At 44.1% G+C, this 22611-nt stretch overlaps 1 protein-coding gene across 1 annotated transcript in view; it reads right to left on the bottom strand.

Moving 5' to 3' along the window:
- The window catches only part of CDC27 (cell division cycle 27), a 456933-nt gene that overhangs the window by 81330 nt on the left and 352992 nt on the right, over window positions 1-22611 (bottom strand). Inside the window, exons 15-17 of the mRNA XM_030220526.1 lie at window positions 12466-12583; window positions 11481-11609; window positions 9059-9133 (exon numbers count right to left, since the gene is read on the bottom strand). Coding sequence (XP_030076386.1) covers window positions 9059-9133; window positions 11481-11609; window positions 12466-12583 — 322 coding nt within the window. The remainder of the gene's footprint in view (window positions 1-9058; window positions 9134-11480; window positions 11610-12465; window positions 12584-22611) is intronic.

Here is a 22611-nt window from a genome sequence, read left to right as displayed (position 1 = left end):
GCCAATTTTTTGGAGGATATAGACCTTCCAGCACTTACAAAAGAAGCTGATCAGCTATTGGGCAGCCCCATCACAGTCGAAGAGGTCGAACAGACGATCAAAGGACTGTTACCTAATAAAGCCCCGGGTCCTGATGGGTTTACCAACAAATTTTATAGGAGTTTTGGGAAGATATTGTCCCCCATCTTGTTAAAAGTCTTCAATTCCATAGACGAGGGTACTGGCCTGCCACCGACTTGGAATTTGGCGACCATTACAGTGCTTCCCAAACCAGGCAAAGATCCCCTCATATGCAGCTCTTACAGGCCCATCTCACTATTGGGAGTAGACTACAAGATATTTACTAAGATTTTGGCCACTAGATTGCAGAAATATCTTCCCATGCTCACGCATGAGGATCAGGCAGGGTTTGTACAGAACCGCCAAACCTTTGATAACATTAGAAGGACACTGCAGGTAATTCAAGGGGCACAGATCACTAACTCTCCCTTGTGTATACTTTCCTTGGATGCTGAAAAGGCCTTCGACCGTGTCAGCTGGCCTTTTCTTTTCGCAGTACTAAAGAAGGCAGGTATTGAGGGAAGGTTTGCGGAGTGGCTAAAATCTATATATAAGCTCCCGAGGGCAGCGGTGCGAATCAACGGGATCCTGTCCCGCCCATTCTCTCTCCATAGAGGTACTAGGCAGGGTTGCGCATTGTCGCCAATGTTGTTTGCTATGGTGATGGAACCCTTTGCAGCCAAAATCAGAGCAAACGCTGGGATTCGGGGTTTGAGAGGGGGGGGATTGAGACCAAAATACTTCTTTTCGCAGATGACATCCTGCTGCTCTTAAAAGATCCCCTATCAGCTTTTCCATTGATCGGAGAGGAAATACAGGCCTATGGGGCCGTAACAGGCTTTAAAATAAACTTTGACAAATCAGAGGCACTGGACATAAACATATCTCATACTCATTTAGATCAATTGAAAACCCAGTTCCCATACAGATGGGCTAATAAATACATCAGGTATTTAGGGGTCAATATACCTCGTAGTTTAGCAGAAATCTTTAAAAGCAACTTCCCAGCGAAGGCACTAGAATTGTTTCGGGAGCTAGAGAAATGGGAGGGTTTAACATTATCTTGGGTGGGCAGGATTAGCGCTGTCAAAATGATAGTTCTCCCGAAGCTCCTATACTTGTTTATGGCCTTACCAATTGACATTCCTGAAGACTTTTTCCGGGGCCTGCAAAGAAAACTGTTTTCCTTTATCTGGAGGAAAAGGCCACCCCGGGTCCGGCGGGAGGCGTTGTGTCAATTAAGAGATAGAGGGGGTATGGGGGTTCCTGCACTCCGCGAATACTACTATGCAGCTCACTTACGAATTCTGGCGATTTGGCTACAAGATAGGGGGAAGATATGGGCTTGCATAGAACAGAGTTGGCTAAAGCCATTCCCACTTAGGGCTATACCTTGGCTACAAAAGCAACAACTGAAAAAGGTCATAAGAGACAGCCCTTCCTTGATTCAATGGCCACTAAACACATGGTATAGGATTAGGGAGAAATTTTTCCCAGAGAGGAAATACTTTAAACATGCATTCCTTAGATTTACACCTCAATTTGGACCAGGAGCAATTGATAAAGCATATGAAGATTGGGAGGCCATGGGATTGTATACATTGGGGCAAATGTGCGAGGAGGGGCAGGTTCCTCCCTTTCAGGTGTTGCGTCAGGAACATGGGCTCTCGCCTCTCCAGGTGTTTCAATATTACCAGGTGTGGGACTTTGTCTATCGTAATGCAGGAGAGGAGCTGAGTCTAGCCGAGACAACGCTGGAGAAGGGGTTGATGGGAGGAGGAGATAGAGGTAGTATTTCCAGGATATACAGGGCCTTGTTATCCCAGTCCCAACCGGTGGAACATTACACAAGGAAATGGGAATTGGCAATGGGGGTATCATATGAACCTACACAATGGGCACAGGCCTTTAAATCCCTATTGAGAGTATCGATATCCAGTTCATTGGTTGAAAATGGGCATAAGGTACTATATAGCTGGTATTACACTCCCAGTCGCTTGACTACTATGTATCGATCGGGCTCTGCTCTATGTTGGCGGCAATGTGGAGAGATAGGAGATATGTATCATATATGGTGGGCGTGCGATCAGGCACAAAGATATTGGGAAAAATTAGGGGATTTTGTTAACAGGGTGACGGGTATACAATACCCAATGACAATGCACACATGCCTGCTACACTTTAAGCCACCAGGAATCAAAAATCACATCCATAGGTTTGCCACACAGGTGTTTGTATCAGGAAAGATGGTCCTGGCATCATGGTGGAAAAAACCACACTTACCTGATTTACCAGTGGTTATAAACAAACTAAGGTACATCCAATTGATGTCTAAGCTTACAGCAATGCGTAATGGGCAAATTGCTCAATACCACAAAATTTGGGATATGTACACTACATGGTCTTCCAAGAATATGGCAGCAGTTATGTTAAACACACAGACATAGGGGTGGGGGAAGGTGGGTGGGGAAGGGGGGGAAGAGGCTCGGGTTTTATTGAGCGATAACAGGTGATGATGTTAGATGCCTCAATCAATGTTCATGTTAGATATGTTAAGTTATCATAATTACAAAATGGAACTGTAAGATATGGCTACTGAATTTGTATGATATTGGAAAATGCATAAATAAAAAAAATAAAAAAAATAAAAAATGGAAAAAGAAATAGGGGATATATAATACAGACGTTCAAATATTTGAAAGGTATTAATCTTAAAACAACCTTTTCCAGAGATGGGAAGGCGCTAGAATGAGAGGACATGAATTAAGGTTGAAAGGGAGTAGACTCAGGAATAATGTCAGGAAGTATTTACCTGGGAATGCCCTCCGACAACAGGTGATGGAGATGACAACAGTAACAGAATTCAGAAGAAGTGTGGGATAAACATAAAGGAATCCTGTATAGAAGGAATGGATCCAAAGAAGCTTAATGGAGATATCAGGAAGCAAAACTGGTAATTGGGAAGCAAAGCCAGTATTGGGCAGACTTCTACAGTCTGTGCTCTGATTGTGGTTAGATAGATTCAGCTTCAGAATTTGGAGAACAAGGCCAGCGCAGGACAGACTTCTAACGTCTGTGCCCGGATTGTGGCTGAATAGATTTGGATGGGATGGAGTGGAGCTGTTCAGAGGCTTCAATGATAAAAGTCAGAAATTTTAGAACAAGGACAGTGCTGGGCAGATTCCTATGGTTTATGCCTTGAAAATGACAAGGATAAACCAAGACCCGAAATATGATATACCATATGTGATGAGTTTATCTTGTTGGGCAGACTGGAGAGACCATACAGGTCTCTGTCGTCATCTACTACATTACTAGATACTGGGCTAGGTTCTGTTGGTTTCAGTGGAAGCTACAAACTTGGTACATTGATTCTTACAATTCCGAGCTACAGTGGAAAAATCTCTCTCTGCTTTAAAAAGAATTAAAACTATTTCAGGAGTACAACAGGGCAGGAGAGACTTTCATCTCTAGCAAAACTATCAATTGAAAAAGAGCTCTTCCTGACTTTAAAGTCAAATATGAAATTAACATAGTAACATACTAAATGACGACAGATAAAGACCTGGATTGGCCACTGTCGGTGACAGGATGCTGGGCTAGATGGACCTTTGGTCTTTCCCAGTATGGCACTACTTATGTACTTATGTCCATCCAGTCTGCCCAACAAGATAAACTCATTTTACATGGTATATGATACCTTATACCCGAGTTTGATTTGTCCTTGCCATTCTCAGGGCACAGACCGTAGAAGTCTGCCTAGCAGTGTTCTTGTACTAAGTCCTGAAGCTAACGTCAAAACCCCTTAAAATTCACACTCCAGCCCATCCATATCTATTCAGTCACGACAGGGTGTAGACTGTAGAACTCTGCCCAGCAACGGTTTTGCTTCCCAATTACCGGCGCCACCACCTAATCTCCACTAAGATTCCATGGATCCATTCCTTCTAAACAGAATTCCTTAGTGTTTAACTATGCCAATTAGCATGGAGTTTCATTTTAAATGAACATTTCCAGAAAGCTCTGAGGTCTACACAAAATTCAGCCCAAGCCCTCGTTGACTGAATGCTTTACTGGCTCTGTTTCAAATGTTAAGGGTATTTTCATGGATGTTCCAGGCTGCTGTACCATCAATTCGACCCAAAGCCACAGTGCTTGAGCATCTTATCTTTCCCCCTAAATCCACCTCTCCTCTTCACCCATTCTCTCTCTCTCTGTAGATAACACTCTCATCCTCCCTGTCTCGTCAGCTCATTACCTTGGGGTCATCTTTGACTCCTCTCTCTCTACACATATCCACCAGACTGCTAAAACCTGTTTCTTTCTCTATATCTTCACCATCCCTTCCTTTCTGAGCACACTACCAAAACCCTTATCTTACCACCTCTCACTTGGACTACTGCAAATTGTTTCTCATAGGTCTCCCACTAAGCCATCTCTCTTCCCCTTCAATCTATTCAAAATTCTGCTGCATGACTTATACCCCGCCAGTGTCGTTATGCTCATATTAGCCGTCTCCTCAAGTCACTTCATTGGCTCCCTATCCATTTCTGCATACAGTTCAAACTCCTACTACTACTACTACTTAGCATTTCTATAGCGCTCTTACTGACTTACAAATGCATTCACTCTGCAGCTCCTCAGTACCTCTCCACTCTTGTCTCTCCCTATACTCCTCCCCGGAAACTCAGTTCATTGGGGAAATCTCTTATCTGTACCCTTCTCCTCCACTGCCCAGACTCCGTTCCTTTATCTTACTTCAACATACGCCTGGAATAGACTTCCCGAGTTAGTACGTCAAGCGCCATCTCTGGCAGTCTTCAAATCTAGGCTAAAAGACCACCCTTTTGAAGCTGTTTTTAACTTCTAACCCCTTTTCACTTGTTCAGTACCCATGTCTGTTGTATCATTCCCACCTTTAAATTCCCTTATTTGTCCTGTTTGTCTGTCCCGATTAGATTGTAAGCTCTGTCGAGCAGGGACTGTCTCTTACATGTTCACGTGCACAGCGCTGAATATGTCTAGTAACACTATAGAAATGATAAGTAGTAGTATCTTGTTAACTGGTACTGATTCCAATGTTAAGGGCATTTTCATGGATGTTTCAGGCAGCTGTACTATTGGTTCAGTCCAAAGCCACAGTATCTGAGATCTTGTTAACTGGTTCTGTTTCCAATGTTAAGGGAATTTCATGGACATTTCAGGCAGCTGTACCATCAGTCTGGCTGAAAGCTACAATGACCCTACATTTTCCACTGTCACTCCTATTTGAGCATGACCTGAAGAAGGAATGGGTGATAAGGCAAAGATTTTGTTGCATGCATCCTGAAAGTCATGTGTCTGCTGCTCTCTGCTTTTGCGTCTTGTTTGTGGGTACACAATAGCTTGCTGCTTCAGCCTCAGAATATCACAGAAAGTCTGTATTGCTCAAAATATTTACTCATGGAATCTGCAGTTCTATACCACATAATGTTAATCTGTGTACAACTCTGAAGGATAGAGTTCGGAAAGGTGATGGTGATGCAGAAGTTTCTTCAAACCAACACAGAAGTCAAAAGGAGAAGTGGCAAACGTTACAGGTGACTCAAAGACCAAGAAGTGACACTGCTCATCATAAATAGTGAGTACATTAACCATAGCACATCTGCTGAAACCCCTGCTATAAAATATCACCGCACACCACTGTGGATGTCAAATATTTACGTACAGTAGGTATATGTTTGTTTCTGGAGGGCTCATAATTTAAAGAGGGGGGGGGGGGGAAGAACACTTAAGTGGGAATTGAACCTGGGTCCCATGGTTTACAGTTTATTGCACTGACCACTAGGCTACTCCTCAGACCTGCTTTCTGCTTTGTTCAGAATGCCCATAATACCTCTTCACTTTCAGGGAAGAGGAAGGAGAACAGCAACCATTGGAGGAACCAGTGGTCAGCTGCTCAGAGCACCTTTCTGTACCCTGGATGTGAATGAAACAGGGCCTAAACAAAAACATCCTTTTTAGACTTGGATGTTTCTTCCCATCCGATTATCCCTGTTGGATGTCTCTAGTCCCGCTTAACACACACCCACTTGCTACTTGGATAAACTGCAGTGTAAGATGCCCAAATTCTGCCATTACAAAATCGCAATTTGGATGTTTTGGGCAGATGGATTTTTTTTTTTTTTTAAATGTCTGTGTGCTTTGAAAATGAGCCCCTTAGTAGAGTAGGGAAAAGATTTAGGGCATTCCTTAACTGCACAACAGTGGAAGCTTATCTATGACAAGACAAGAAAGATATCTGTATCATCTGTGTTAGTGGAAAACAGCTTCAAACTATTGTTTTGATGGTACTACATGCCTGAATGATAAAGCCAAATGAATCTCAGTGTGAAGGATAAGTGTTTATGGCAGTGTGGAGGTAGGGGTACATTCCTACAAATTTGCCCCACTGGGAGTAAGTGAATAATATGCTGTGAGAAATGCTGAGTAAAGATATACAGATTATGTAAGGAATATGAGGGGGGGGGGGGGGGAGCGGGGAAGACAGGGCTAGAGAAAGGAGCAGATCCTATTCCCTGGAGAAGTGGAGAACGGAGAGAGACTACAACTCCCACCAGTCCCCGAGAGGAGCACGGCCTAGAATGCAGGACTACGTTTCCCAGCAGTCCCTGAGTGAGGCATACCATCGCAGCAGGGACTTCCATTCCCATCAGCCCCTGGATGACAAGGACGGGAAATTGGAAAAACCTGACAGAGAACTAGGCTAAGGGAAAAGGTCCTGAATCTGCCCAATCAAGGAAAGGAGGGGCAGCTGGGAGAAGGGTGTGGGGAGGAACCCATGGACTGGCAAGGAGCAGAAAAAGGAGAGGAAAGAGAATAGGAGCCGCCGATGGATATCTCAGCTCTGGCTAAACTCAAAGGAGAAATAAAGCAGCAGCTGGAGGCTGGGTGAAAAAAGGCCAAAGGTGGTTATCTCCAAAGGAGAACTGAGAAGCAGGTTTTCCCTGGCACGTCAAAGGGGGAGTGGTGGCTGGGGGATAGTGCTGGCCAAGTTGGGTGGGATTTTGAACCCTTTTTGGGGGGAACTGCTTTGCATGAACTGTTGGGATTTTGAACCCTTTTTGGGGGGAACTGCTTTGCATGAACTATTGGGATTTTGAACCCTTTTGGGGGGGGAACTGCTTTGCATGAACTGTTGGGATTTTGAACGCTTTTTGGGGGGAACTGCTTTACATGAACTGTTGGGATTTTGAACCCTTTTTTGGGGGGAACTGCTTTACATGAACTGTTGGGATTTTGAACCCTTTTTGGGGGGAAACTGCTTTACATGAACTGTTGGGATTTTGAACCCTTTTGGGGGGGAACTGCTATGCATGAACTGTTGGGATTTTGAACCCTTTTGGGGGGGGAACTGCTCTACATGAACTGTTGGGATTTTGAACCCTTTTGGGGGGAACTGCTTTGCATGAGCTGTTGGGATTTTGAACCCTTTTTGGGGGGGAACTGCTTTGCATGAGCTGTTGGGATTTTGAACCCTTTTTGGGGGGAACTGCTTTACATGAGTTGTTGGGATTTTGAACCCTTTATGGGGGGAACTGCTTTACATGAGCTGTTGGGATTTTGAACCCTTTTTGGGGGGAACTGCTTTACATGAACTGTTGGGATTTTGAACCCTTTTTGGGAGGAACTGCTTTGCATGAACTGTTGGGATTTGAACCCTTTTGGGAGGAACTGCTTTGCATGAACTGTTGGGATTTGAACCCTTTTTGGGGGGGGACCTGCTTTACAGGAACTGTTGGGGTTTGAGAAATGTTTAGGATGAACTACTTTACAGAAACTGCTAGAAGTCTGAACCTTGTTTTGCCTTGTTGAACTACTGGGGTTGCAGATTGGCTGGGGGGGGGGGGGTACATAAACTGATATATGGACCCTGACTGAGTTGCTGAGTCATTATTTTGAGCTTGGAGGGGGTTGCTCAAGGGATCTGAATGGGGGGGTCCGTGGCTGGGTCAGCTAGGCCCAGCAGGGTGGAGCCTTCTCCCTGAGACCTCTGGTGTACCTTTGGCCTGAAGGACCCACAATTCCTATCTGTGCGGAGAGGGTCCTAGGAGAGTGGAACAGTGAGCGAGATTCAGCTGGATTTCCTGAAGCAGTCCCTTGACCTCAGTAGGGGAGGAGGCGTTCCCTAGGTGATCCAGAGCGAAGAGCCTTTAAAAGATCTAAGATCAAGAATCTATTGAACCAACTGGCTGGGATCTCTCAGTTGGGAAACTAACTGGTTCAATACTGCTCTATAGCAGTCAGGTTGGAGGTAATGGGCAGTATGGAGACAAATATGGGTTCCACCTGGAAAAGTGGCATGGCTCCAGGCGTTGGCATGTGCATAGCATGCGTTGAGTGTCAGGAAACTGGGGAAATTTTGGAAAAAAGTGTGGTGAGCATTCCTGAATTGGTACGAGAAGCTGCAATAAGTAGGTAGAACCACTCGGAGGGCACTGGACATTTTTTTTTTTACTCCAATCAAAAATTGATTTAGATGGGCCACATTCTGTATTGAGCACAATCCAGTGCACTGCTAATCTTGGAAGTTTAAAAGCAGTGCATTCAGGGAGTCTTCCACTAATATTCTGACAGGGAACTCTTGCATATTACAATTGCATGAATTTGCACACTCTTGATTTCAACAGTTCTAACAGAACACTGTATGGACTGCACACTATCAGAGAAGCACCCAAAATGACCACTCTCAAAAGGAAGGATTTAAATTGTTTTATTGCTTCTGTGTGTCACTATGGCCAATGTTGCCCTGAGCTATGTATTTAACATTTTATATTTGTAACTAAAAAAGGAAAATCTAAGATTTTTTTTTTTTTTGGTGGGGGGAGGGGGGACTGTGGTTAGTCACATTCACTTACAGAAGACAGAATGGTTCCCTAAAGGGTAATTTGGAGATAAAAAAGTCCTTTGGTGTACTGTGGCTACATAAACATTTCACTGGGATACTGCCACCCTTTACCTTTCCTATTAAGAAGTAAACCAGGGACTCTTTGGGAACAATTTGTTTCAGTTCTTCAAGTTCCTGTAAAGCAGACTGTGAAAAACAAGGGAAAAAGGAAAAAACAATTTGCTCTTTTCAACAAACCATATTGGGCAACAACATTACACATATTCTAACTGGACAAAATAAGTATTTTATGCAAAGAAAGCTACAGATGATTCCAATTCTATTAAATGGAAGTCTCATTAAAACCAACAAAATGAGCTATCACCCAAACACCCCACCCTAAACAGACTAAGAAAAATCTTCTATAATAATTCTTTGTAAAGTGGCATCTCTTGCCATGTTAAAAAGAATAAAAACCAGCCTGGTCAAGCTATTTCCTGTTTAACAGTAGCAGTGAAGGCAGTGTGCTGTGCCAGCCTAGGTGGTGAGAGGTGGCTCAGCAAATCTGGGTCTAGTACAGTGGTGTACTGGAGCAGGCTCTCACCGGCTCGCATGAGCCGGTTAAGTTTTTAAGAATTTTGGGAGCCGGTTGTTAAAGTAGGGCCCTCCATGGCTACTTTAACAACTGGCTCCCAAAATGTGGGCTTGGGCCCCCTGCTGAATTCTCTTTTACTTTGCTGGTGGGGATGCTGAGCCCTGCCAGCCAAGTAAATAGACTGCTGCTGCTCCCCGCTCCTTGTTTCCAGCTCTGAGCAGCAGGCTGGGACTTCTCCAGCATGTGTGAGAAGTTTCAGCATGCTGCTCAGAGCAAGACGTTGGGAGTGATGGCAGTCCATTTATTGGCTGCCAGCAAAGGTATGCCTAGTGTGCCCGCATGAAGGGAGGGAGGAGAGAGAGGCAAGTGTTGCTCCCCCCCCCGGCCCTTCCAACTGCAGAGCTGGCTACGTTCGAAGAAAGAGCCTGTTGTTAAAACTTTACCAGCACACCCCTGGTCTAGTACTCTAGTAATGACAACCAGAAGCTATGTTAGGAATGGCACTATGTACCCTCCGAAGAAAAATACTTCCTACATTCCTGGCCTGTTATTGGAAACTAGAGAGGAAGTAGCCTAGTTAGTTAAAGAAATGGGATGAGAAAAAGGGAAGCAAGGGTTCAAATCCTGCTTCTGCCATCAACATTCATTGTTACCTTGAGCAAGTCACTTATCTCCTATTGCCTCACCATCTGTGGGACAAAGGTGTTTTGACTAAATACTCAGCACTGCTGTATAGCGCTGTGCACATCAAGTAGCTTTTTAAATTATTTAGATTCATGGGGTTTTTTTTTAACCTGAAGACAAATGACACCAAAGGAAGAGGCCCCCTACCTCCCATGGTAACTTGGGATGGATTGAACATCAAAATGCTGTACATATTTAAAGTACATTGCATAAATTTACATAAAGTTTGCATTAATATTAATTCTTCCAGACATGAAAGATTTTTCATATATCTGCATAATATTTAGCACTTATTTCCTATATTTATTTCATTTTTTTCACTATATACTTTATTTTCATTATTATTCCCTTCTATAATCTCTCACCAATCCATAACTTTCCACTACTGCCTGTCCCTCCCTCCCAAAATGTGCCTCTTCAGCTGTTTCCATACATTTATTCCAATATTTTATTTCATCTCTCTTGGAGTCTGTTCTGCCTTATGTCTCCTTCTTTCTGCCATTCAGCTTATCTTGCCTTCTCCAGTTGCTCATCCTTCATCTGCTACAACTCAGGGTCATCCCAGTTTACCATCCTCACTACCCAGTCTCATCCTCTTAGTTTTATCCTTAGTCTGTCCTCAGCCCCCTGCTGCTTGTTCCTTTGATATCATCAGGCTTGGTTTAAACATGAGCAATGAGCTAGCAGGTCTCAACAGCAGTGGCAAGAGGAAAAAAAAATCAGCAGCTACCAGGCTGGTCTCACTGGTAAGAAAGGTGGGGGTGTACCCACGTTAATGAGAGCGGTGGCCACATAGGTAGCCTCTGCAAAACCAAAAATAGCAATAGCAGGACAGCAGTTTGCTCTAATTCGGAGGTCTAAGCAATTCTGCAGCAGTTGCGGTGGTTACCACAGCAACAGGTTGTTGGGTGAAGGTTGTGGGATACCTAAGAGTTATTTCACTTGAAATACACCTGGAGCTTATCTAGTACACTGCACAAGAATCTACATAAGAAATTCAGACTGGGGTAATTAGCTTAAACAGGAACAAAGAATGTAGGAAAATTCAAGAAAGGTAAGGGGGGGGGGGGGGAAGCAGAGGGGAGAGCATATGGAAACAAGTATGGGGCTCTTGATAAACTTTTCCCTGCTCTCCCTGAACAGATCTCTGCGTGATCAGGTGATTAAGAAAAAACATTTTTATCCAGACCACACACACACAAACAAATAAATAAACATCTCACTGAAAATCATGCAGATCAAAACTGATTTAGAAGTCCATGGGAAGCAGCATACCTTATATTTTTCATTTGCAAATAAGATAGAGGCTCTATGAAACTTGCATAGTGGATTCTTGGGGTCAATATTAATGGCTTTGTTTAAAGTATCCAAAGCCTTGTCAGACTTTTTCAATGCATGCTGGACCTAAAATTGAAGAAAGGAAAATTCCCACTTAGACTGAACAGGTCCTAAGTTGAGCACCTAAGATATGGAGCTACTCAGCATCATTGCTTGGTAAAGTTTTCTCCTTTAGGGGCCCTTTTACTAAGCTGTGGTAAGCACTAGCACATGATAACCGCATATTAAAAAGGCACCATCGTGGGATGTGCTCAGGCATCCTACAGTAGTTTTGTAATTGACATGCACTTCCCACGCACTGAAAAAAATATTTTTTAGCATGGGGTGGGGGGAGTGTGTGTCTGGAGGTAGAGAGTAGGTGTGTCCTTGTTAGCAAATGGGCACTGGCGTGCACTGACCAATTAGCACGGGAGCCCCTACCGCCTACAAAATAGGTGGTGGTAGGACTTTCATGCTAATGGTCATGTGCTAGTTGGGAAATTAGCACATGGCCATTAATGAAAAAAAAAACTGCAGCCATTTTACAGCTGAACTAAAAGCGGCCTCAGCACACAGGAAACCTATGCACTAAAAATAGCAAAGGCCACTTTTTTAGCACAGCTTAGTAAAAGAGCCCTATAATGTTTAATTAAGCGACCTCTGAAAATAACTCTTCTTTCCCAGTTCCTTCTATCCTATTTTATGTAATTGTATATTCACTGGTCTGGCGATCGCCTTATTGGTACATTGTAAGCCACTTTGAGTCCGCATGCATGTGGAAAAAAGTGGGGTATAAATGTGCATAAATAAATAAATAAAATACACTAAAATTCAGACTCTCATTAAGGTCATGTAGGATTAAGATGTTCTTAGGTAAGATCATCTGGGCAGACAATACTGAGTGTTTTATGACATGCTCAGAGCTAAGTCAAAAGAGACTCACCACTCCAATGTGACATAGCAGGACTGAGCTCTGAGGGTTGATATCAAGTGCTTTTTGAAAATGCATTTCTGCTAGGCTGAATTTCTCCTGCTTGTAGTAAATCATTCCCAATCCATACCTGCAATCGCAATGCAATCTAGTTTTATAACTTTGTAACTAATACAGAATGAAAAAAAAAAACAAAAAACTTTAGTACTGAAAATGTCAAAAATTATTTGAAAAACTTAATAGCAATTCTGATCTGGAGCTCTTAAGAATTAATAACAGAAACATGCATTTTTCTCAATGGCTTTGGCCATAAAATGTTACTCAGCGGTCCTTGGCCATAAAACTTTACTGAATGGCTGTGGAATAGGCTAACATGAGGAAGAACCTATTGGTAACTCATTGGGTATGTTAGTATCCCTTAAATGTAATGCTCACAAACTTGATTTAATGCATCCTAACCTATAAATTAAAGTGAACTAATTTGATTTGTGTGAAACAAACTGAAAAATCCAATTGCCCTATACACATCCTTAGGGTTCATGAAGCCCACAGCCTCAGTTTGGGCCGGAAATCCAAGAGGAGGAGGAAGCTGCCAAGTCAGAAAACATTCCTTAACTCTGACCCTCCGATTTCTTACTGGGTTTATCTGAGGAATAGGAGGTTTGCAGTTTGTGTTGTGCTCAAAAAGGGAATGGGATTTGTATCAGAGAAACCTTTACACTAAAAATGGAACAATTCTGTATTCTTCACTTACACAGATCACTGCAAACCAGCTAACCAACCAGTATTCTTGATACAGAAACAGGGCTGAGAGCGTGAATAAAAGATAGGGATGGACGGGGTAAGTTGATGCTAATTTAAAGATAGAAATCCATATACCGTATATAAGCCGCATTTGCGCATGCTGAAGGCCTCACACCAGCCCATTTTGCTTTCTCTTCTGTGTCAGCAGCAGCAGCAGTAGCCAGGAAAGAGCGGTTAAATGCTGGTTACCACAATGGGCAGAAAGCAAAAGAGAAGTGGAAGTGACGGAGGTATAGAACAGAAAATTTCCTGTGACTTGATTATAAGCAGAGACCCCAATTTTTGAGCTTTTTTTTTTTTTTTTTAAAAACATAGTCTAGTATATATGCAAGCTCATTTTCAATGCACTTAGCCTCCCAAAGTGCTTTGAAAATATGCCTCATGGTATGCCATCTACTAAGGGTAGAGAACCATAGAGAAATAATCTAGCCTGGGCAGACCCACTGGTCTTTCCTTATCCACCAGACCAGTCCAAATGTATAGATTTTACTCCTTTACCAGCAGATGGATACCAAATGAGAGTTTGCAGACTATGTCCCATATCCTTAGGCTTGCCGTATTCTCTCTCTCCAGCAGATGATAGGCAGTCTGGTTTTGTAATTTCTGGTGCAGCACCCGAGTGCCATGTAGGAGAACTGGTCTGCCAAGCTGAGTAGTGGCAGCTCTATATGTCCAATTAAACACCCCTAAAGTTTGAAAGAGGCAAAGTGCTTTGCCTTCTGGGGTGCTCAGGTTCTGGGAACTGTGAAGACACTGTTTACAGGGCCTGGAAGACTATGTCCAAGTATATAGTCTTGATGATTGAGTTCAAGCTGAGGTCCTTGGGCAGTATAGGTGACTGGGGAGTTCTTGGAGGAAGAGTTTCCAGTGGATCAGGGGAATGATCCACTCAGTGGGTCATTTATTCCAGCAGGAAGAACTGATTTCTGATTTTGCAGACTTGGCTGTTCTGATAAATACACAGAATCTGATACAAGATAGATGTCTCTGGTGAATCCATGAACCCATTTTGGAGATGCTGTGCGAGTCTATAAAGTCTTTTTGGGTAATTACATTGGAGTGGGAAGCCCCCAAGAGCAGACAGGGCCACGGGGACATGGAACCCACTGGCACCTGAAGAGAATGAGAATGAGGCTGTTGAAGGTAAACATGCTGGTTACGGCAGTTACAAGAAGAACCATTCCAATGGAGTAGGGTACAGCATTTAAGAACATTCAAGACAAGATGACAGAGACCTTGCTGAAGCATGCCTTAAAAGTGGTTGTGCTGGCTCTGCAGTGGATATATCATTCAGGGCTTGCCTGCATTGAGTGCAGCTGCTCCCTTCTGGACTCTTTATGGATGGTGTGTAGGAGCCCAAGGAGATCTCAAATGGAGGCAGGATTGATATGTGGTAAAGGTCCTCTATATCTTATAAGGGTTTCTCTGAGGAGTATGGTGTAGTGGTTTTAGTCAGGAGGTTCCTGTGGAACTGGGCTGCTAATGTAGCTTCCAAGCCTTTGAATAGGCTGCCCTCTTGAGGGGGGGGGGGGACTCCTTTTAGGCAAGGACTTAGAGAAGTTGAAGATCTAGGAGAAATCAGATCCCAGAGGTTGCTGGAGAATAGGTTCAGTTAGGATACAGTGAGATTTTAGGATACATAGTGGTACCAATGCAAGGGTGTTTCAGCAGAGCACTCCGGTTTTCTTTTTCAGCAGGGCACAGACCTTTTGTATTAAAAGGGCTTATCTGCTGGTGAAACCAAGAGTCCAGAGAAACCTGGGGGAGGGGCTCCCAATTCATTTCCATAGAAAGGTTGACCAATTATCTAGGTTAGTATTGCCACTAGATCAACAACTTCTTGACATGGCGAGCCAGAGGTATACTTTGGCTCTGACCAAAAGATTTGCAGTGAATATTAAATGGGAGAGACTGCTTCAGCTAGGGGCAGTGGTTCTGGTCCAAAGGAGGAGCGGAGAAAGAATGCAGGATGAAAGGAGCCCTCTTTCATCCTATCTTTGACCTGAAGAATGTGAACAGTGTTGAAGGTTCCCCATTTACTTCCATATGGAAACTCTTGTGTTAATTTCTTGTAGCTATAAGGGAAAGAATCTTATGGTCTTAGATCTCAAGGAGGTCTACTTCAGTGTTGTTTAAAGTACTAGGTCAAAGTACTTAAGTAAATGTAGATAAATGCATATCTTGTTACTCAAGTAAAAGTACAATGAAAATTGCATTAAAAATTTACTCAAGTAAAAATGTAAGTACCTAATATAATACTTTTGAGTAAAAAGTACTGCGACTACAAAATGTGTGTTTGTTTATTAAATATGATATACTGCTAATGGCAGTTGTATCAGTGTGTGTGTGTCATGGGTTGGAGAATGGTGGATGGTGTGTCTCTGTCACGGGGCTTGGGAGTGGATGGGAGAGCGGGAATTTACCTTGGGAAATGAAGGAATATGGGTCTTGCAGTGAGTTAGGGGGAGAGCATAGGGAGGGCAGTGAAGGTTGAGGGATGGAGAGAGAGAACTCTAGAAGGCTCTCTCTCCCTATCCCACCCCCCACAGCATAGGCATCCAGGTCTCCATCCTGCTCCTCCCCCCCGGCACCCATTCACCCAGCGTTTTCTTCCTCCCTCCCCCAAAGGCTATATCCACTTCTTGCTCCCTCCTGCTCCACCCCCTCCCCTAAATTACACATGCAACCAGTGCTCTCTCCCACACTTCGCCCAAAGCACACAGACAACCACCTCTTGCTCCTTTCCTGCTCCCCCTTGTTACACATATACCTAGCACTCCCTCCCTCCCTCCCAACCCACACAGGCACCCAGTTTTCATTCCCTCTCCCCTATTCTATTCTACTCTATTTCAATATTTCTAATTCGCCTTAATTTTACCCATACCCATCTCTCAGCAACACAGGTACCCAACTGTCATACCCTCCCTCCCCCCCCCCTCCCCCCCCAGACAGGGAAAGGAGAGCAGCTGCATGCCAGACAGCAGCCTCCTCCCTCTGATACTCAGTGCTGAATTTAAAATTAGAACTAAGCGGTTCAAAGTTTTTCATTTAGCACCTGACATTAAAAGAGGAGGCTGCTGCCTGACACGCAGCTTCTCTCCCTTCTTTCCGCTTACATCCACAGCGTGCCTGGGCCTGGTGGGAGTGAAGATGAAACGTGCCTTTGTGAGCATGCAGATCTTTCCTCAATCTCTAGCTTCTGTCCTATTGTCAATTTTCCATTTGTATCAAACGTGGCAGAGAAACTGGTAGCTGCTCAATTAACTTACTTTCTTGACAAATTAGACTTCCAAATATACCACTCTGCAGAACGTAGACATTTAAGCCTTTGCGAAACAAGATCACCCCTCCTCCCACCTTGCAATGTATTGCCAGAGCCTCCACCAGACATCCCACCCACCTCCTCTGAAGTTTTGTGTGTTCTGCTGAAGTTAAATAAGTCACCTACAGAAATGCAATATCAGCGTTCTGGCGCTTTAAAGCCTGTAGCACCTTAGCTCTTTTAATTGGAGAGGAAACTCCCCCCAGATTCCACAAAAACAACAGCACAAAGAACACAAGAACCATCTCTCAATCATACCATACTTCTAGCTCTTAATTTTCCACCTTCCCTTCCCCCTCCCGACAACCTTACCCCTCCAAAAAAAAAAAATAGGAATGCCCTATTCCAGGACAAGATCAGAGGATCCTCTCCCCTCATGCCTCAGTGATACAGAAGACAACCGTCTGATGTCTTGGAGATAAACATACACTGCAGTCTTCAAAAAGTTTCAAAGTGTCCCACTGTTAAGTGGTAGTGTCCCCAGCTAAAAAGAAAAATATCAATCAGCGTGCCAACTACTAAACTAATAAGTGGCATCTTCCTCTCTGCTGCAACAGTGGTGTCACACCTAAATAAGGTCCATACAGTCACTTTAAATCAGTGAAACCAATAAGAGAAAAAAAAAAATAAAAAAAAGGAAAAATACCTGATCTCAAGAAGGGAGTCCAAACTTCTCCTATCAGAAGAATATCCAAAAATACTCTCTAGTGTACACCAACACACAGGCTGTTGTTCACAGCGAATAACCAACACCAGAAGCTGTTAAGTGAAATTCACGAAGTCGTCAATAAGGGCTCCAGTTGTTTGGCAAATTGAAAGGCCTCCGTGGCTGAACTGAAGAAATGTGTTGTTCCTGCATGAAGGACCTGTAAATGGGCTGGGTAGAGCAACGCAAATTGTACCTTCCTTGAGTAAAGCAACTGACAAAGGGCTAGATGCACTAAGCTTTCCGAGCCAGCAACGTGGGTTTTAAACTGGTTTTAGCCAGTTTAACGTGCAAGTAGTAAACAGGGACATGCTCAAAAGGGCATTTTCCGATCACGGTAGCAGCTAACGAAAACGGAATGCAAATGATCCAAAGGCTATTATAATGATCTGCACTACCGTTGCAAGGCTATTATAATGAGACGCACTACTGTTTTCTGATTCCATTACTGTGGCAAACCTAACGGGAGGTCTGCACCTCTCGTTAGGGCTGCTGTGAGGGAATCGGAAGGAAAAAAAAACCATACAAACCTTACAGCTCGTCAGGGACGTCCTTTTAAAGTGCCTAACTTGGACGTCCTTCACTCACAAAACCAAAAAAGGATGTCCCTGATGAGCACTTGGACGTTTGCAGCTTTCTCCGTCTAGCTGTTTTTGGAGCGTGGACGGGGAAGGTAGGGGTAATACGAGGGATGGTGACAGTCTGGATCCAAGGCAAAGATATAGCATACATTTTGAAGATGGCAACTGCTGAGGCATGAGAGCAAGGGGATTTCTCCTGTTATCCTGGGACCCAGACCTCTGGGGTAAGTTAGATTTCTCCCCCCGTCCTCATCGCCAGCTGAAGCTCATGGACGATTGTGAGGTGGTGATAACCGGGCAGCGTATGGCGATACCCGACTACCGCAGGGTTACTTCCGCGCAAGCCATTTCCATATGGCTTATTTGGTCTGCCCATCCATGCCATCTACTATCCCTTCTCCTTCAGAGATCCTATCTATTCATCCAAGTGTGTCTTGAATTCGGATACAGTCCTTGTTTCCACCATTTCCACTGGGAAGCTGTTCCATATATTCACCACCCTTTTCATGTAGTATTTCTTAGGTTACCCCTTTCGCATTACTCCTCTGCCCCCATATTCCAGAGCTTCCTTTCAATGGTGGTATTTAAAACACTTCTATATCTCCCCTCTCCTGCCTAACTTCAAAAAGTATACTTATTGAGATCTTTAAGTCTGTCCCAATAGGCTTTACGGATGACTAGTAAAAAAGGCCCGTTTCTGTTTGAAAGGAAACGGGCGCTAGCAAGGTTTTCCTCGGAGTGTGTATGTTTGAGAGAGTGACTGTGTGAGAGACAGTGAATGTGCGAGTTTGTGTGTGTGTGTGACAGAGAGTGAGACTGGTTTCGAGTGTGTGTGAGAATGAGAGTATGTGCCAGGGTCCCCCCTCCCTCCCAGGGTCGTCTTCTCCCCCCCCCCCCCCCCCCGGTCTGTCTCCCAGTTGCAGCGTCCCCCCTCCCCTCCTTTTTCCTAGTTGCAGGGTCGTCGTCCCCCTCCCTGCCTCCCTCTCAGTTTTAAGGCAGTGGAACAACAATTTAAAAATGACAATGTGCTTGTTTTTGAGTGTATACCGATGATGGCTGCGTAGGGAAGTGGAAACAGAGATTAACCAATGGGCCTCCTTGCTTACTGTCGACTTGCTTGGCTCACTTGCAGTCCTGTGTTTGAAACGTCCTGCAGCATCTTATAGCTTTGTGTGCTTTGTTTAGAGTGAACGGGGATGACGGCTGTGATGGAGTGGGAGCCGCTGCTCTTTCTCTCCCCCCTCTTGTGAGTCGCTACTGGAGCCAGACCACCGCCCTGAGCCCTCATCCGTCTCCTCCATATTGGACACTCGCCGGAGCCACTCGCTCGCCGTCTCGTCGCCCTTCCTCTTCGTCCTCTCCGAGAGTCCGAACCCGGACTTGGAGAGGAGAGGGAGGGCGGCGGGACGGCGAGCGTGAGGCTGCAGCAACTGTCCATCATGGAGGACAGTGGGTGAGGGGGACTGTGGGTGGGTGGACGGGGTCCAGCGGCAACTCGGGAGGGGGGAGGGAGTAGCGGGTCCAGTGGCGACTGCGAGGGAGCGGGGAGAGAGGGCAGTGTGGAGCCCTTATCCAGTCCTCCAAGATCACTCCTTACTCTAGAGAAGCACTGAAAACTTAATTATCTCACCCATCTTAAACTTTGGGGTCCAGTTCAGTCTAAGTTCCTCCTTCACAGTACTGGCCGACACTGTGGAACTGCCTACCCTTTGATATCAAAACAAACTTCTTAAAGGAAGTTTAAATCCTTTCTGTAGAGAGGTGTGGTAGCCGTGTTAGTCCACTCTTAAAGGTTATCAATAGAAATCAAACAAAATAAAACAAGGAAAAGAAAATAAGATGATACCTTTTTTATTGGACATAACTTAATACATTTCTTGATTAACTTTCGAAGGTTGCCCTTCTTCGTCAGATCGGAAATAAGCAAATGTGTTAGTTGATAGTATATATAAGTGAAGCTTCAAAGCATTTCAATGATTGTCTACCCACCCCCACCTTGCTAGACTGTCATTGAAATGCTTTGATGCTTATCCCCGAAATAGTGGATTTTCCCGAAGTCCATTTAATAATGGTCTGTGGACTTTTCCTTTAGGAAGCCGTCCAAACCTTTTTTAAATTTCACTAAGCTAACTGCCTTTACCACATTCGCTGGCAACGAATTCCAGAGTTTAATTACACGTCGAGTGAAGAAACATTTTCTCCGATTCGTTTTAAATTTACTACATTGTAGCTTCATTGCATGCCCTCTAGTCCTAGTCCCTAGCTTAAGGGACGCTTTGTTATATCCCATACGTCTGGATTGGTTCAGTGGATAAGGAAGGGAAAATTTTGTTTTACCTGCTAATAATCTTTTCTTGAGTCATACCAGACCAGTCTAGGATTCAACCTGTTTCACCCACAAAATTGTGGCTTAGTAATTTATTTTTCTGTGGATCCCTTGGGTATTTGGGTTGGCTTTGGTGGGGGACCTTGGGTACCCCCCCCCCTTCTCCTCTTTTGAGGTGGATCTAGGGGATGTTTGAAGTTGGCTTTGTTACAGAAATATTGACAAGCTTCAGGCTGCTTGGTGCCCTATATATGGCAGGGTCCACAAGCCTTTTTTCTTATCTCCATTTGCTGAAGGTCTGGATTGGTCTGGCAGGGAAGACCACATTTCTCCTTATCACTGATCATGTAAAACAAGGACACATTTATGCGCCTCAGCAAAGGACAGAGATACGAAATTAAAGCCAAGCATCCCACTTTTCTATACTAAACTAATTCTGGTTATACAATGCAAAAGTAACAGAGGTAAGTCAGACCACTAACATACGACAATTTGACTGCATATGAATACAGACGTCTCGCTGTTATTTCATGTGTCATGTAACAATATTTATGGTTTATTAAAATTACATATACATATATATATATATATATATATATATATATATATATATATACACACACATAAATACACACACACACACGTGTATATAACAAAGTGGTTCACAAACTAAAAACAAAAATTAACACTTAATTGGAAAAGAGTTCCAAATTCAAATAGGACAGGGAAAGGAGATAAAAAAAGCCAGTTTTTAGTAGATTCAAGGTGAGTTGTGCAAACAAGTAGAAGACCTAAACGTCACCCAGCAGAAGAACACAAGAAGTGAGGAGTTACAAGTGGAAGTAAGAGAGGCCCAGAGTGTGTGTGTGTGTGTGGAGGGGGGGGGGGGGGGGGGGGGGGAAAGACAGTCTCTATATGAAGTCTTATGTACCAGGAAATAGATTTTAAACTGGATACAGTGAGAAACCTTAAGCCAGTGATGACGTATAAGTAGTGGAGTTACATGATCAAATTTATTAGCGTGAAAGATTGTGAACAGCTGTATCTGAGCCGCCTGAAGGCACATAAGATAAGGAAGATCAGCATAGATCACATTGGCATAGTCTAAACAAAGACAAAACTGTGGCATAGAGCAGTGTTTTCCAAGTCTGTCCTGGAGTACCCTCTTGCCAGTCATGAATATGTATGAAAGAGATTTGCAAACAATGGAGGCAGTCAGGCTCAAACACCTGAACAGTCATCCTCATGGACTCCTTGGCTCCTTCCTGAGATGTGCTCTTGACCAGCCAATCGTCCAGGTATGGAAAAACATACACTCCCAGACTATGTAGATATGCTGCGACTAGCACCAGACACTTGGTGAAAACTCTGGGTGCAAACACCAGGCCAAAAGGCAGAAAGCGATACTGGTAGTGGCATTTCCCCATTTGAAATCTGAGATACTTCCTGCAACAGGGAAGTATCAAAATGCGGGTAAATAGATATACTTTAAGTCCAGAGAGCATAGCCAGTCGTTTTCCTGAATTAGAGGAAGGAGGCTGCTCAGAGAAAGCATCCTGGACTTTTCTTTGACAAGGAATTAATTTAGGACCCTTAGATCTAGGATGAGCCAGTATCCCCCTATTTTTTTTATCACAAGGAAGTACCTAGAACAGTCCCTTTCCTTCTTCCCCTGCTCAGGCCTGAAGAAGGTGGAGAGTTCCTCTGCAAGTACCTGCTTGTGCTGAGAGCTGATGATCAACGCTCTCAGTAGGCAAATTATAAGTCACTGATACCAATTCAGTGCATACCCGAGAGACTATTTCAAGAACCTACCAGTCGAAAGTTACAAGATGCCATCTGTGTTGGTAAAAAAATGAGACTCCCTCCAACTGGAAGATCATCTGGTATGGATACTTTTTGAGTGGCTAAGCTCTGCTGGAGCCAGTCAAAAGCCCATGCCCTGCTTTGACTGGGGAGCTGGCTGGAACTTTTGGAGATGGGGCTGGCGAGGACTGGGACACTGGGTATGAGTAGCTTGCGTACAGCAAGTGGGAGGTGGCTACCTACGCCTTTGAGAGTAGTAGGTACGCTGCATAGACCAGGTCAAATATGTTGCTGAAGACGACACAGATGGAGAACGCCAAGAGAGAGTGGGAAATATCTGTATGTTTTTTAAATGAGGTCAGCAACCTCTTCCACTTTCTCTCCTAACAAGCTGTCACCTCGGCACGGCGCATCCAACAACCTCTCTTGAACTACTGGGTCCAGGTCAGAGACACGCAGCTATGAGAGTCTGTGCATTCCCACACTCATTCCAGAGAGTCTGGATGCAACATCAAAAGTATCATAGGCGCCCCTGACCAGATAATGCCTTGTTGGCCAGCTGGCAAAGCTCCGCGGCCTGCTCCAAAGGGAAAGAGTTCGCCAAAGTCAGTTT

The sequence above is a fragment of the Microcaecilia unicolor genome, chromosome 12, assembly GCF_901765095.1.
Source record: "Microcaecilia unicolor chromosome 12, aMicUni1.1, whole genome shotgun sequence".
Classification (NCBI taxonomy): domain Eukaryota; kingdom Metazoa; phylum Chordata; class Amphibia; order Gymnophiona; family Siphonopidae; genus Microcaecilia; species Microcaecilia unicolor.
The sequence above is the reverse complement of the archived record's forward strand: the minus strand, read 5'-3'. Positions and strand labels throughout refer to the sequence as shown.